At 41.5% G+C, this 17377-nt stretch overlaps 1 protein-coding gene across 4 annotated transcripts in view; it reads right to left on the bottom strand.

Moving 5' to 3' along the window:
- The window catches only part of LOC137439066 (dedicator of cytokinesis protein 9), a 160197-nt gene that overhangs the window by 130220 nt on the left and 12600 nt on the right, over positions 1 to 17377 (bottom strand). For 3 of the 4 annotated variants that reach the window (XM_078767730.1, XM_078767733.1, XM_078767732.1), the window contains exons 2-5: positions 8118 to 8361; positions 1323 to 1439; positions 942 to 1031; positions 607 to 689 (exon numbers count right to left, since the gene is read on the bottom strand). In XM_078767730.1, the coding sequence (XP_078623856.1) occupies positions 607 to 689; positions 942 to 1031; positions 1323 to 1439; positions 8118 to 8273 (446 nt within the window). In that variant the 5' untranslated portion in view covers positions 8274 to 8361. The remainder of the gene's footprint in view (positions 1 to 606; positions 690 to 941; positions 1032 to 1322; positions 1440 to 8117; positions 8362 to 17377) is intronic. The other variant, XM_078767731.1, reaches the window with a different exon arrangement.

The raw sequence follows: 17377 nt of genomic DNA, 5'->3' as shown, positions 1-17377 counted from the left end.
TTTGCGCTGTCTCGGCTTTAGCCAACCTAGAAACTTAATTAAATATGCTAATCCTATGTTTTCTGGGTCAAGGAATGCAATAAAGGCCTCAAAATAGTGCTCAGGATTATAGAAAAGCAACAAACAAAGGTGATTGAAAACCATTGTCTTTATATTTGTGATATAACTGTATTACATAATGCATGATATTGCAAGTCCTTTGAAGTTATAGGTATGGGGTTTATAAAGCAAGAAAGCAGCCTTGTTAGTATCAGATTGAACTATAAGTCCTATACACAGGATCTACTCGGTCTATACCGTTCAGGAATATGCTTTTACAGATCTTCATCACTGTCCTGAGTGTCATTTTTGGCAAAATTAATTCGCAAATGCCAACATTGATTTTTGGATTCCTCATGCTCTGAATATTCCAAAAATGTATAGTTTTGCTAATCTCCAAAAAATTTGAACGAAAAAACATAGTGAACCTGAATATTTGCTGAGAAATGAAGAAAAGAACATGTTTGAGAGATGGACATAGCGAGAGATTGTCGAGCCAAAGGAAGACAGTCGGAGAGACTGGAATGTTATGAGATGACTAAACACAAACCTTAAAAAACAACTTACTTTGGTAAATGTTGAAAGTCTCCAGAATAATCTTTGTAGTTGTAGCAGACAACATTTTCAGGTGACTTATAAGTCTTCAGACACTGAAACAGGCACGGGGATCTGAATAATTAAAACCTTTGTTTACCTTGTTAGTGTAATGTTTGTTAGAAGACCTGGACTAAACTTTCCCATTTCACGTGAGGAATCCAAATGAATTAAAGGTGACATTGGGTCGGGTATCAAGGAAACATTTAAATACATTGGGAGGTCACGACGTTAAAATTGAAAAAGGAATGATTGAGTTGATTACCAGGATGACAAAACAAACAGGAATCATCATCATGGATTGGTACCTCTTCAACCAAGAGGTTTCCACTCTCTTTCTCCGACGTGCTTTCTGGGAAGCAAGTTGCTGCTCTGTTCTGCCGAGGCTTACTTTGCACCTGTAGGCAAATGATACAGAAAGTGTGTAGTGTATTTAAACGAGTTTCTGTTACCATATGGCAACAAATGTCTTCCTGTTCATGTTCCACCATCCTACGCTGCTTTACAGTGAACATTTCGTTTTTGGAAACTTCAGCCAGATAGTCTTGTCTGGTGTTTGAGTTTTCTCCTCGATTCTATAAAATTATACAGGCCTTCATGATAGCAGCTGGCTTCAAAGTTGATAAAATGGTGAATTTACAGTATCGATGGAAGTTTGACAGAGAAACTCCTAGTGAAAAGAAACCTACAGAGATGTCATCAGCTGGAAACTCCAGCAGATCCACCAAGGGATCTTCCTTTATTTGTAGCTTCAGTTCCTCCAAAATTGCTTCATAATCCGGGACCTCAACGTGCCAGGGCAGTGGCTGCAGCAAAGATGAACAGAGTTATGAATGGACAAGCATGACTGTCATTAACACAATGAGCAAGTAATTGATGATCAGATCATCATAAAATAGTATTTTGGGCGCTTATTTACATCGTATTGGGAATCATTTTTACGATTGAGTAATATTTGGGAAAATACAGTATTTTTCAGTTTTATTCATAAAAACTTACATGAAATTTTCAGGAACATGATGAATGAGCCTCTCTGAGATTAATGTATGGTGGGTACTTCTTTTTTTTTTGTATACTGAATCGAGGCTCGTGAAAGAGCTGACATTTACTTCACAAACAAATCAACCAGACAAACAAAATATATAAAAAGAGGGAGCGGAGGACAAGAGAAGGGGAAGCACACAAACACTTGAGAGCACACAACATTTAAGAGCAGGGAGATGTGTGGGAGGGAGAGGGCTTGGGGGGAGGAGGCGTGGGAAGGGGGGGGGGGGGGGTGGGAGAAGTATAAAACACAAGGACACCAAGGACTTCCAGGACAGAAGTTGGTATTTCAAAAAACGGATGCTCGAATATACAATGGTCTGAAGATAAGAGTGAGCACTCAACACTCAGAGCTAAAGCACGCCACTGAGAAGACAATGGTAGTAATATAAGCACCGATGGATCAGAGCGTTAAATGTACCACAGATGGATCGGAGCGTTAAAGATACCACAGATGGATCGGAGGATTAAAGGTACCACCGATGAATCAGAGCGTTAAATATACCACCGATGGATCAGTGTTAAATATATCACAGATGGATTGGAGGATTGAAGGTACCACCGATGAATCAGAGCGTTAAATATACCACCGATGGATCAGTGTTAAATATATCACAGATGGATCGGAGGATTGAAGGTACCACCGATGGATCAAAGTGTTAAATATACCACCGATGGATCCGTGTTAAATATATCACAGATGGATCGGAGGATTGAAGGTACCACCGATGGATCAAACCGTTAAATATACCACCGATAGATCAGTGTTAAATATATCACAGATGGATTGGAGGATTAAAGGTACCACCGATGGATCAAAGCGTTAAATACACCACCGATACAACATGCATTTTAAGGCCATTTTCCCTGCTAGAGCGGGTTTTAGCCTTGCGGTCCCCATGACAATCTTCTCCATCTTGCCCTATTTTCTGCATCTCTCCTTGTTAACCCCCTTGCCTGCATTTCTTCTTCCACCATCTTTAGCCAAGTCTTTCTCGGTCTTCCCCGTCCTCTACTTCCTTCTACATTCATTTCCATCACTCTTCTCAACCAGTCACTTTCATCCTTCCTCAACACATGACCAAACCCTCTCAACCTGTTCCTCTTCACAGCATCAATCACAGGCTCTATTCCCATCATTTTTCGCAATTCATCATTTGTCTTCCTCTCTCTCAACGATACTCCACACATCCATCGAACCATTCGCATTTCCACCCTTTCCAGCCTTCGTTGCTGCTCTACGTTCATTACCCATGTCTCGCTCCCATAAATCATAACACTTCTCACACATGCAGCATACACCTTTCCCTTCAGCTTCAACGACACTCCCCTCCTCATCAGCACGCCACTCAGTTCCCGAAACTTCTTCCATGCACATCTCACTCTAGCAACCGTTGCCAAGTCTGATCCACCTTCTCCATTCAGCATGTCTCCGAGGTAGCAAAATGTTTTCACATCTTCCAGCTTCACGCCGTCTCCAAGATCCAACTCAACATTTCCTCCATCTGCAGCTCCCTCTGTGCACACCTTACACTTGAATGTAGCTGCCACACTGGTTAATGACCCTCTCAGACCACTACATTTTTGATGAACCCACTCAGCGCACAACTCAGCCACCGATAGATCAGTGTTAAATATATCACAGATGGATTGGAGGATTAAAGGTACCACCGATGGTTCAAATCGTTAAATATACCACTGATAGATCAGTGTTAAATATATCACAGATGGATTGGAGGATTAAAGGTACCACCGATGGATCAGAGTTAAAGATACCACCGATGGATCGGATGTATATAATGAATGGGATATTTTATATTACTCACCCTGTTGTGCCTCATCATCAGAATGGAAGTTTAGGTTTATTAATGAGGTGTTGAGATTAATGTTATTGTGGACGTGGCCTTTAGTTTAGAAGAATACATTATTGATGTTTGATTGATGTGTACACTTCGAAGGTGAGGTTGTTATAATTGTTGGAGTGCTACTGGCCTGCTGGGAGACGATCTGTTTGGTGAATGTGCGATATTGTGGGTCGTCATAGTAACCTTGGTCAGGTCAGGTCAGATCTTTGGTCAGGTCAGTCTTTTGGGACTGCCACTGGTAACATATAATCCAGTGCTACCTGCCGCATGGTTGGGTTGTCGGCGACTAAACCGACACCTCTTGCTGGCTTTGCTAGTGGGGATGGTGACTGTGACAACCTGCCAGGTTCAAAAACATCACTTGGCAATGGATGGATTGGCTCCCGTAGAGAGCCAACAGCCATCCAGTAAGGAGATGGTATCTCCTAAAAAACACCCATCCGGTTTGGAGCGGTTCAAGTCATACCAAATACTTTAAAATGGTACGTGCTGCTTCCTTGCTTGAAAAAGATAGAGGACCAACAATCCCCATCGTTTGGCATCCCTGGAGAGGAGGAAATTCCTCTTGAGGAAATGCCCCGCTGAGTACGGTGAGAAAAGCGGCGCCATTGTTATGACGTCGCTGGTACCCAGAGTATCCCTAGAAGTGACGGTACTTCCCCCAAGCTCAGTGGCCGTGTTAAGTGTTTGTCTCATTAATGTGTGTGTGTGTGTGTGTGTGTGTGTGTGTGTGTGTGTGTCAGCTCTATTATGAGCTTGTGGAGCCCAAGTATTTTTTTTAAAAACCATGCCATGAAATCCTGTTACATCTGATAAAGGGACATTCAGTTGTCCATGGGAAAACAGTTTTTTTCCAGGCGAAAGTGAACTCATTGGAGTGTTTGTCCTTGGGCCTTATTTATTGTCATGGTAAATGCTGGTTAAATTGGGAACTGGTGACGACATAGTTGAAATTGTACAGTCGTGATATTTGTACCACATAATCCAATTTGTAAGCAAACATGAAGACAGCAAGCCAAAGAAGGCATCCCTAACCCACGTAGCAAAATATTTGCAAAGACAGGTGCAAATGGAAGATGTCACACATGAAACCGAAACAGCAACAAATACAGCCCAAACTATTGCAAAGAAGATGAAAGAAAAAAATATAAATCAACACATCAACAGATATACACTGACAACTGAGAAAACGATAAAAGAGCAGGAAGGTATAAAAAGAAAGAGTTGGACAGATTGGGAGTAGACAAAGAAGGCTCTTTGAAATAGCTAAGAAGAGGTCAGCTCAACTGCGATGGAGAACAAATCATTATAAATACCCAAGACAAAAGACACTACATGAATGGCTTTAAGAAAATAGTGGGACTGAGTCAATCGGAGAAGTGTAGGTTCTGCAAAGTAGAAACAGAAAGTACAAGCCACCTCCTAACAGGATGTAAAAAAACTCGTGTTAGAACAACTGTACACCCAAAGGCACAACAAAGTATGTCGAGTAATCCACTGGCACATCTGCAAGAGTCTCAATATCCCAGTTCCACAAAACTCATGGAAACATGATCCAAAAAACATGAACCAACAAGCAATAATTGAGAAGAAGGGGGTAATGCTAACGTATGACCTGATGATCCATTCAAGCATGAACATAGAAAATAACGCATCATGACTGGATATAGTAGAGGTACAAAAAAAGAAAAGACATTGCTAATTGAGGTGTCAGTACCGAGTGATCTAGGTCTAAACAATGCAGAAATCAAGAAAGTGACCAAATACCAAGACCTCAAAAATGAAGACAAAGGATCGTGGAAGCTGAAGAGCACCGAAAATTGTACCAGTGATTATTGGAGCAACGGGAATGACGAGGAATAACCTAACATAGATCTTAAAACCATCCCTGGAAATATTAATACAAACAAACTATTAATACAAATTTAATACAAATTTCAAGTCAATCGGATGAAAATTGAGGATTTTAGAAATTTGGCCTATGTTGACCTTTTGACCTATGTTGACCTCAAAAATACTTGGTGGTTGAATTCAGTGACCAGATATGCAAGTCCTCTTCAAATTTCAAGTCAATCGGATGAAAATTGAGGATTTTAGAAATTTAGCAAAGTTGGTGACCTTTGGCCTATGTTGACCTTTTGACCCCAAAACAATAGGCTTCTTGCTTTTGACCAACTCTACCATTTGGTGAGGTTTCGTGAAGATCTGTTGAAAATTGTGACCTGTAGACCGGTGACAAACAAACAAATAAACAAGAAGACGTCATGCGTAGCACGATACTTGCAAAATCTGCCCCCCCCCCCCAAAGTTTTCCATTGATACAGCAAATTTTCCATTTCATGAAGATTAAAATTTACAATCTTGATCAAAGCTCAGGTCAACAGGATGAAAAGTGACGATTTTTCAGATGAAAAATGATGATTTTGGAAGGTTGACCTTGAGTCGACCTTTGACCTTTTGACTTCAAAAATAGTTAGTTTCCCTATTTCGTGACTCAATATGTAAATGCTGTTCAATTTTCAAGTCAATCGGATGAAAATTGAGGAAATAAAAAATCTGGCCTATGTTGACCTTTTGGCCGATGTTGACCTTTTGACCCCAAAACAATAGGCTTCTTGCTTTTGACCAACTCTACCATTTGGTGAAGTTTCGTGAAGATCTGTTGAAAATTGTGACCTGCAGACCGGTGACAAACAAACAAACAAACAAACAAGAAAACGTCATGCGTAGCACGATACTTGCAAAATCCACCCTCCCCCAAAAGTTTTCCAATGATACATGATGGCCTATGTTGACGTTTTGGCCTATGGTGACCTCAAAAATACTTGGTGGTTGAATTCAGTGACCAGATATGCAAGTCCTCTTCAAATTTCAAGTCAATCGGATGAAAATTGAGGATTTTAGAAATTTAGCAAAGTTGGTGACCTTTGGCCTATGTTGACCTTTTGACCCCAAAACAATAGGCTTCTTGCTTTTGACCAACTCTACCATTTGGTGAAGTTTCGTGAAGATCTGTTGAAAATTGTGACCTGTAGACCGGTGACAAACAAACAAATAAACAAGAAGACGTCATGCATAGCACGATACTTGCAAAATCTGCCCCCCCCCCCAAAGTTTTCCATTGATACAGCAAATTTTCCATTTCATGAAGATTAAAATTTACAATCTTGATCAAAGCTCAGGTCAACAGGATGAAAAGTGACGATTTTTCAGATGAAAAATGATGATTTTGGAAGGTTGACCTTGAGTCGACCTTTGACCTTTTGACTTCAAAAATAGTTAGTTTCCCTATTTCGTGACTCAATATGTAAATGCTGTTCAATTTTCAAGTCAATCGGATGAAAATTGAGGAAATAAAAAATCTGGCCTACGTTGACCTTTTGGCCGATGTTGACCTTTTGACCCCAAAACAATAGGCTTCTTGCTTTTGACCAACTCTACCATTTGGTGAAGTTTCGTGAAGATCTGTTGAAAATTGTGACCTGCAGACCGGTGACAAACAAACAAACAAACAAACAAGAAAACGTCATGCGTAGCACGATACTTGCAAAATCCACCCTCCCCCAAAAGTTTTCCAATGATACATGATGGCCTATGTTGACCTTTTGGCCTGTGTTTACCTAAAATATAATACGTGGTTGAATTCAGTGACCAGATATGCAAGTCCTCTTCAATTTTCAAGTCAATTGGATGAAAATTGAGGATTTTAGAAATTTGGCCTATGTTGACCTTTTGGCCAATGTTGACCTCAAGTATACTTGGTGGTTGAATTCAGTGACCAGATATGCAAGTCCTCTTCAAGTTTAAAGTCAATTGGATGAAAATTGAGGATTTTAGAAATTTGGCCTATGTTGACCTTTTGGCCTATGTTGACCTCAAGAATACTTGGTGGTTTAATTCAGTGACCAGATATACAAGTCCTCTTCAAGTTTCAAGTCAATTGGATGAAAATTGAGGATTTTAGAAATTTCACCTATGTTGACCATTTGGCCTATGTTGACCTCAAGAATACTTGGTGGTTGAATTCAGTGACCAGATATGCAAGTCCTCTTCAAGGTTCAAGTCAATTGGATGAAAATTGAGGATTTTAGAAATTTGGCCTATGTTGACCATTTGGCCTATGTTGACCTCAAAAATACTTGGTGGTTGAATTCAGTGACCAGATATGCAAGTCCTCTTCAAAGTTCAAGTCAATCGGATGAAAATTGAGGATTTTAGAAATTTAGCAAAGTTGGTGACCTTTGGCCTATGTTGACCTTTTGACCTATTGACCCCAAAAAAACAATGGGCTTCTTGCTTTTGACCAACTCTACCATTTGGTGAATTTTCGTGAAGATCGGTTGAAAATTGTGACCTGTATACCAGTGACAAACAAACAGACAAACAGACAGACAGACAGACAAACAAACAGACAGAACCACAAACGCAACCGACCAATATACTTGAAAAATCTTCGATTTTGCAAGTAATAAAATGATTGATGGACCCAATGATGTATCATTATGCCTAACTAACATCATGAAAGACACAAAAACAACATGGGATGGAGATTACAAGAAAAGCTGAGACACTCACGTCATGAGTCAGAACGACGGATGGTAAGATTGCGAAGCGGCGGACCGGTGGCCTCTCTGTGGGTCCTGAGAGGGACGAGCACTCGCGCTTTGAAAGTCTCGCCAACACCGCTCCACGGGCTCGTGAAAGTGAGCGGACAGCCGGCCGACCATCCATTCTCACAGCAACCTTCCTGCTGACCTCCCTCACCAACTTCGTCTTTTATGTGATGAAAAAGATTGAGTTCTGCACAAGAAGATAGTATCTATGATATGGGATGAGAGATTAAACCAGAGTCAAATCAATAGTATGTTTGTTATGCAGTCAAGATAACCAAGTTGGTACTTCAAAAAAATCATTCCTCTATATATATGCTCTCTATTTCTCAGATAAATCACCTAAGGAATCCAATTTTTTCAACTGAAACCACAATTCGGAGGCAGTACCAGAAGGGATAGCCCCATCAAGGAACAACCTGCTAATGAACTGGTGACATGATCAAAATCTTTGTGTCCTGCCTGGGATAGTATGAATGGAAAGATCCTATGGTATCCTTTACAAAAGTGGGTCGAAAGTCTTCATAGATTGTGGTAAATAGGATGTGGTGAGATGTCATTGTGAAATGGAAAAAGAAGAAGAGACAAGTACAGATACATTCAAAGTACACCGCCCCCGTGCCAAATAATTAAATATCCTACAGCGCGGCATTGCCGCGGCACCCCCGGCACCCGGCAATACCGCAGTGCAGCTCATAGAGGCTGCATTGCATTGGGAGGGAGAGGTGTACAATAAATTGATCGATCAATTGCATAATTCAAATCAATAAAAGATTGTCATAAAATATTTTCTCAATCAATTGGCTAATAGCAATAACTAAACCACAAGTGCTTCATCCGAAGACGTATCTTTTAGAAATTTAATTAAATAAGTCATTAATGAAAAATTAAATAATTAATTGATTAATCAATAAATTATAATTAATCAATTAAATGATTAATCAATAAATCAAAAATACACTTTACAGCCAAATCACTTGGTCATTGGCATGTCCAAATATCAGCTCCCGAGCTCAGAAGGTGCCTGAGATATTGCCCAGATGAGAAATAAAATAAAGAAATAATTAATAATGAAAATAAATAAATAATAATCATTAAAAAATTAAATAATTAATCAATTCGCTAATAGAACACGTAAACCACCACCATTTCATCAGAATCTGTAACTTAAAAAAAAAAAATTTTAGTCATTAATCTAAGAATTAAATAATTAATCTATTAATTGATTAATCAATAAATCAAATATATCTTTTACAGCCAAATCACTTTGTCATTGGCATGTCCAAATATCATTTTCCTAACTCAAAAGGTGCCTGAGATAATGGCCAGAAGAGAAAGGAAATAAATAAGTACTTAATTAATCACTAATAATTAAATAACTCATCAATTAATTGATTAATCAAAAAACAAAAAATACCGTTTTTGACAAAGTACTTGCTCACGATTCTGCCGAAATTTCAGCTTCCTAGCTCAAAGGATGGCTGAGATATCACCCGGACAACCAAGAAAACAAGAAAGCAAGAAAGAAAACAACCAGAGTGAAAACTGAGTACTCCCTTTCAGCGTGCGTCATTGCCGAGCCCCCTTCGGTGCCCGGCAATAACGTTATGCAGCACCTGGAGATGGCTGATATGTTTGTGCAAAGGTAGAGCACTTGGCTTTGAGATGTCGAGTCAGGGTTTGATTCTCGACAGAACTATAAACTGGCAGATTGGTGCTTCACAGGCAGGTCATCAAATCTAAGTGTTGCCCCTCAGGTAGACAAATAAGATGTAAACTCATCTGCCAGTATGATGGATGTTAAAGATCCCAATTGGTGGATGTTAAAGATCCCATCTCAACCTAACCCCAACTCTGCATGGACACTTGCACACTCAATTGGGTTTACCGTGGAGCAGAAAGAACCTCGTGACCCGCTCGTCGACCACACCACACCTCATCATCTCATTGCCCCCGATTATTTTCTGTCCATGTATTTTGTCCCTCGTTAGGTTCTTCCTATCCATTTGCTCTCATTTTCCCTGTCTCGCCTTGGTGTGTAAATAAGGCTTATGTCAGGAGATAGGATTAAGGTTTTGTTTGATGCATGTCTCATTTATAGGGTCAATTGGAATATAAACTTTTGTGTATATATAATTGTTGTGTTTCTAATGTTTTGCTCACCTGGAACGTAGTTGCGGGGAGCTTATGTGACGGCGCATCCTCCATCTGTCAGTCTGTCTGCCGTAGCCCATAAACATAGTCCATAAACACTTCGTTCATAAAACTTGTATTCGTAGTCCATAAACACTTGCAACTACTTCTCCAAAACTGCTGATGCGATTGTAACCAAATGTGGCAGAAATGATATTTGGTATGTTGGAACTTAAGTTTGTTCATGGCATGAAAAATAAAAATCGAGATCCAAGGGGGTCTACCGGGGTTCAAAGTGGGTCCAGGTTTTACCCCCAAGTAGGTATTTGCTCTCTTTTCTGAAACTACACATAGCATTTCAATGAAACTTGACCACAACCTTCATCATCCGTGATGTGCCAAAGTTTGCCCATGGAATAAAAAAAAGACTGGTCACTGTGTGCATGTGACAACAATAACCCAATAACTCCACAAGTCTGGCCTATACAAGAAGGAAGCCATTACTCAAAAAAGCCCACCTTGAGTCCCATTTGAGGTATGCAAGGAAACACTCCGAAGATTCTGATGCCATGTGGCAAAACGTTTTGTGGTCTGTTGAAACCAGGATGGAACTTTTTGACGTTACGTTTGGCCAAACCCAACACAGCACATCGCCCAAAGAACACCATCCCTACTGTGAAACATGGTGGTGGCAGCATCATGTTATGGAGATGTTTCTCATCAGCAGGGACTGTGGCACTTGCCAGGATAGAAACGAAAATGGATGGAGCAAAATACAGAAAAATCCCAGAGGAAAACCTGCTGCCCGAGGGAAGACAGCCGAAATTGGGAAGGAAGTTCACCTTCCAGCATGATAACGACCTGAAGCACACAGCCAAAGCTACACTGGAGTGGCTAAGGAACAAAAAGATAAACGTCCTTGAGTGGCCCAGTCAGAGCTCTGACCAAAATCCAATCGAAGATCTTTGGCATGACTTGAGGATTGCTGTCCATCAACGCTCCCCACGCAACTTGACTGAGCTTGAACAGTTTCGTACAGAAGAATGGGCAAATATTGCCCAATCAAGGTGTGCAAAGTTGGTAGAGAACCATCCCAACAGACTCATAGCTGTAATTGCTGTCAAAGGTACTTCTGCCAAGTATTAACTCAGGGGGGTGGACACATATCCAACAAAGATATTCTAGTTTTATACTTTTAATTCATTTTCTGAAATTTGAAGAATTTGTTTTTCACTTGGACATTGTCGGTTATGATGTGAAAATAAAGGTGAAAAAGTCTCGTTTAATGCAATTTAATTCCAGGCTATAAGGCAACAAACTGTTAAAAATTTGAAAGGGGGTGTGGACTTTCCTTTGGCAATATATATATATATATATATATATATATATATATATATATATATATATACAGTCACATGAAAAAGTAAGTACACCCCATGTAAAGTTTTGACTTTTTCAACATATTTCAACATGCAGCTATTTGATCTTCATTTCAACAATATTGATAGATAAAGGTGATATAATATAACAAATATCATGAAACATTTACATTTTGTAGTCCATTGTATAATTTAAATAAACATGAATGCAAATTTCGCATGTGAAAAAAGTAAGTACACCCCTACATTTATCACTACTTCAAATACCTAAAATTAGAATCAGGTGCACCAGCTCAGGCACAAATGATTATAACATCGTTAGAGAGGATCTTGGAGGAACCTGTTTTATTTAAACCTCAGACATTTAGTTTGGTTTGCTCTTTGTTGTTGAAGTGTGCGGCGTCACAATGCCTAGATCAAAAGAGCTCTCTGAGGCCTTCAGAAAGAAGGTTATAGATGCCTACAAGTCTGGGAAGGGATTTAAAAAAGATCTCCAAACAATTTGAAATCAATCATTCATCTGTGCGGAAGATCATCTACAAGTGGAGAAGATTCCAAACAACTGCCAACTTGTTCAGGCCAGGCTGCCCCAGCAAGTTCAGACCCGAGAGCAGACCGCAAGATGCTGAAAGAAGTCTCTAAGAACCCCAGAATGTCATCATGGGACCGACAGGTAGCTCTTGCCACTGTTGATGTCAAAGTGCACGAGTCTACCATTAGAAAGCGGCTGCACAAATTTGATCTACATGGGAGGTGTGCCAGGAGGAAACCTTTGTTGTCCAGAAAGAACATCAGGGCAAGACTAAAGTTTGCCAATGAACACCTAGGCAAAGACCAGCACTTCTGGAACAATGTGCTCTGGAACAAGGAAACGCCTACTTGAGGTTGTTTCTGCCAAAGGGGGCAATACCACCTATTAGAGCCAAGGGTGTACTTACTTTTTCCACATGTGAAATTTGCATTTATGTTTATTTAAATTATACAATGGACGACAAAATGTAAATGTTTCATGATATTTGTTATATTATATCACCTTTATCTATAAATATTGTTGAAATGAAGATCAAAATGCTGTATGTTGAAATATGTTGAAAAAGTCAAAACTTTACATGGGTGTACTTACTTTTTCATGTGACTGTATATATATATATATATATATATATATATATATATATATATATATATATTATATATATATATACACACACACACAGTAGATATACTCCCCACCATACAGATATAACCAAAACGGACAGAATGGAAGGAGCCAGACCTACTTTTGTACTGTGTACTGTAGTACGTACAACCCGGGTCTTTCCGAAAGGATTGGGAAGATAGTACACTGTGCTTGGATTGATGTAGCCCACAAGCCTCGATGCACCATCTGTAATGTCATTTCAAACTAATGGACAGAATATCAACTGGTGATACATCCAGAGTAGTTTACCATTCGTCATCATGCAGAGATTGGGACCAATTCTACACTGGTGAAACTGGAAGGAATTTGAAACAAAGGCTAGATAAATATGATAGAGCAGTTTTTCTTTTTTGTACACATAGTCGAAGCTCGTGGAAGAGCTAGTACACTGAAACGAATCAGTATGTACAGACAAAGACAGATGCAAAACAGGCATGCATGGGGTGGACAAGATGGATACAGAAGAAAACTCCAAGGAGGAAAAACTGGAAAATTGGAAGGAGGAGGGATTGGGGTTAGCGGGGGTAGAAAAGATCATGGTTTTATATTGGGGACGATTTGAGATGGTGGTGAACAGCTGTCTTGAACACCTGGAAGGAAGAGTGAAATGGAAGAGAATGTGGAAGTCGATTCCACAGGCAGGAAAAAGAGGAAGTTAGGCTTGGGACACAGTCAGCCAATGCACGTCATTACCTGCAATCTGGCCACAAATTTGACTTGGATGGCATGCGTGTCCTCGACAAGACATCCAATTAATCGACCATTGATTCTGGGGGCATGGCATGCCAATAACCAAGAGGGTGGTTTGATTAGGGGGGGGGGGGTGGAGGTGAGGGTGGACCGTCGATATACCCACACAATACACACTCCTGATACAAATGGCAAAAAATAAATGGTGCAAATAGCTGAATAAGTTGAGCAAAAGACAAAACACTCAACCCCCTTGAATCACATGCACACGTACACAACGCCAAACAGAAACTCCACCAATCAAACAACCCACACGTCATCATGTCCAACACGATCTTCGCGAACCACAATCTTCATCTGAATCGCTCGCACAAGGCTTGAAACGACACGGATCTGCAATTTCTCCAAAAGTGTTTCTATCACCAATTTTGTCCCCAATAGGCTTCTTCACAATCTTACTGATCAGTTTCAACATGCAGAAAACATCCAGAGTTGCTAATGATGGAGGAATCAGGATCGAAATCTGAGCTCGAGTTGCACCGTTTCTCTTGTAAGTCGCCTTCAAGGTGAGTTCATAATGTGACGTCCACCGGCGAAATCGAAAATCAACACTCAAGTGTGATTGGCAAAAAAATTCAAAAAAACGTACCCTTCAAATTAACACCGTGATTAATGATTTTAAATGGTTTTCAGAAAAAAAATTTGGGATTTGGTTCAACTTTAAGGTGGGCGGGTTCATTTTTTCCACGTTGCGGCACGACACCGGAAGACGCAGATGCAAATTTTCTAATTTTTATATTTTTCGGCTATACCGTAAACGCAACGTTAAATTAAGGAAAATATAAATATCCAAAATTGTAAAGTGTTTAAAAACATCAAAACCAAACGGGTTTAAGGCAGGAGAGGTTCAATTTTCTGCGGGTATGAGGGGGTAATGGCGTGGAGGGAGATAAAGGGTGTCTAAAAGGTAAGCGCAGATAGGCAAAATCACAGACAGCGAGGTTTTGACTGTATATATTAATCTATCTATAATTCCAGTAATCTCTGTACGTTTGTACGTTTGTACGTCTGTCACGTCTGTACGTTTGTCTGTGACCGCTGTTTCTCGACAACTACCGGTCCGATATACTTGAAACTTGCCAGGTATATTGCTGGGGACCCGAGGATGTGCCTTTTCAAGGTTTGAAATTAATCGGACAAGTACTTACCGAGCTATGGCGATTTAGCCGTTCGCCGTTCGCTTTGCCGTTGCGAATGGACCAAACCATTCATGTAAATAGAGGGGGGGGGGGGGTTCTGTGGTCGTTCGCTTTGCTTGCGAATGGACCAAACCATTCATGTAAATAGAGGGGGGGGGGTTCTGTGGTCGTTCGCTTTGGCTTGCGAATGGACCAAACCATTCATGTAAATAGAGGGGGGGGGGGGGTTCTGTGGTCGTTGCGAATGGACCAAACCATTGTTTTTTTTTTGCAGTTTTTTTTTTTTTGCAGTTTTTTTTTTTTTGCAAGGAACGGGCACCCACGTACGGGCACGTCCTAGCTTATATATAGTACGGGCATGCCCTAGTATATATAAAAACACAGTTTGTGTGTGTGTGTGTGTGTGTGTGTGTGTGTGTGTGTGTGTATGTGTAATGTTACCGATAGACTCCTAAACGGATGAGGCTCCGTACTTGATATTTGGCACAAACATGCCATTGAGCCTGGAAAGAACATGGCCGACCTAAAAATTTATTTCATAATATTTTTTTACCATATTTTTACCTCAGCGCATTTCAGCGAGGAATATTATGACCGGAATGGCAGAGCAGCGCGCTGATTCGCCCAGAGCGATCACGTGATGTTCCAACTTTGCCGCCATAATCTCACAGTTATGCGTTCGCACGAAATTCAGTTTTTTCACATTTCAGCGAAGAACATTGCCATTCACACCACATAGGTTTTTTTTTCTTCATCTTTAGATCATATTTTTTGCCATAACGTAGCGCATTATGGCTCCTCGAGCTCGAGTAGCCAATCACCTGGGAGCATGAGGCCACGTTGGCCACGCCCACGACACGACGCAGAGTTGCAATCGATCGCTCAGAGCGATCACGTGATGTTCCTTGCCGCGCGATTGCGTTTTTTTCACATTTCAGGCGAGGAACATTGCCATTCACACCACATAGGTTTTTTTTTCTTCATCTTTAGATGCATATTTTTTTTCAGCGAGGAATATTATACACGGAATCTGAATCGGTGGCAGAGCAGCGCGCTGATTCGACGATTCGCAAGCGCCCTCCACCCTCCTCCTCCCCCTCCCCCTCTCCTTCCCCCTCCTCCCCCCTCCCCACTCCCCCTCCCTCCTCCCCCTCCCTCCTCCCCCTCCCCCTCCCCCCTCCCCCTCTCCCCCCCTCCCCACCCCTCCCCCTCCCCCCTCCCTCCCCCCTCCCACTCCACCCCCCTCCCTCCTCCCCCTCCCCCTCCCCTCCCCCATCCACCCTCCCACTCCCCCCTCTCCTCCCACTCCCCCCTCTCCTCCCCTCCCCCCTTCTCCTCCCCTCCCCCTCCCCCTCTTCTCTCCTCCCCCCCTCTTCTCCCCTCCCCCCCCTCTTCTCCCCTCCCCCCCCTCTTCTCCCTCCCCCCCTCTTCTCCCCTCCCTCCCCCCTCCTCCCCTCCTCCCCTCCCCCCCGTTCCCCTCCCGTCCCCTTCCCTCCCCCCGCCCGGCAATGCCGGGTACTTCTGCTAGTATATATACGTGCACTACCGGCAAAGCTTTCAGAATTATTGGAATCTCCCGCGATGAAGCTATCTCTGAAGGCCTTTCACTCACTCACCGCAGGCAGGTAGGTGGTCTTTCTGTCTTCTACCGACTCCTCTCCGGCCTTGCACCCCCAGCTCTCTCTGTGCTCTGTCCCCCAAATATTCCTACAGGTCGCACAAGATCTGCCAGCACCCTCTGATGGTTAAACTGCCGAAATCTCGGCTCTCCGCTCACCTTCACTCTTTCATTCCTCTTTCTCCCGCCTCTGGAAACAAACTCCCTCACTCCCTTCAATCCCACTCCTCCCTCCAGGTCTTTAAAACAGCTGTTCACCACCATCTCTTATCTTCCCCCATCCAAAACCTTGATCTTTTCTACCCCCGCTAATTCACCCCAGATCCACCTTGTTTGAAATTCAACTTCTTTCTGGAAGTCCTGGCAGTGTCCATATGTTTTATACCTCTCCACTGCCCCCTTCCCACGCCCCCCCCCCCAAAGCCCTCACCCTCTCTCAGATCTCTCGATGTCTCATGTCTCTCGGTCCCTGCTCTCAAATGTTGTGTTTGTGTCCTCCCCCTCTCTCCCCATCTTGTCTACGCTCCCTATGTTATGTTTTATGTGTCGGTTGTCTTTCTGTGTGATTAATGTTCGCTCTTTCACGAGCCTCGATCTTGTATACAAAACAAAACAAAACAAAACAAAAAAAAAAAAAAAAAAAAAAGTTTAGAACACAATTTTCCAGTTTTATTGAAATTTAAGCAATATTCAAGTCCAGTGAATAACCTGAAATCGTACAAAGGTAAGCAGTAAACTGCTCGAGGTAAAAAAAAAGAAAAAGTTAAGGTGAGCAAAAACGGGAAAATAATGTAAATTGCACAGTTATATTGTTTAAAAAAAGGTCTTCTTCAGGGAACAAGTAATGGGTTAACAACTTACAGCTCTGTTCTGCAGCAACGTAAGTAAATTAAGCCTTGAAAGTTGATGCAAACAATTCTACAGAGTGTCGCAACCTCTGATGATTTCTTCATTACAAACCCCTGTCTGTATAAAAGCAGTATTGGACAGACTGTTATTACACCCTCT

This window comes from Myxine glutinosa, chromosome 13 (assembly GCF_964187855.1).
Source record: "Myxine glutinosa chromosome 13, kmMyxGlut1.1, whole genome shotgun sequence".
Lineage (NCBI taxonomy): Eukaryota > Metazoa > Chordata > Myxini > Myxiniformes > Myxinidae > Myxine > Myxine glutinosa.
Note: the sequence above shows the minus strand (reverse complement) of the source record. Positions and strands in the feature narration are given on the sequence as shown.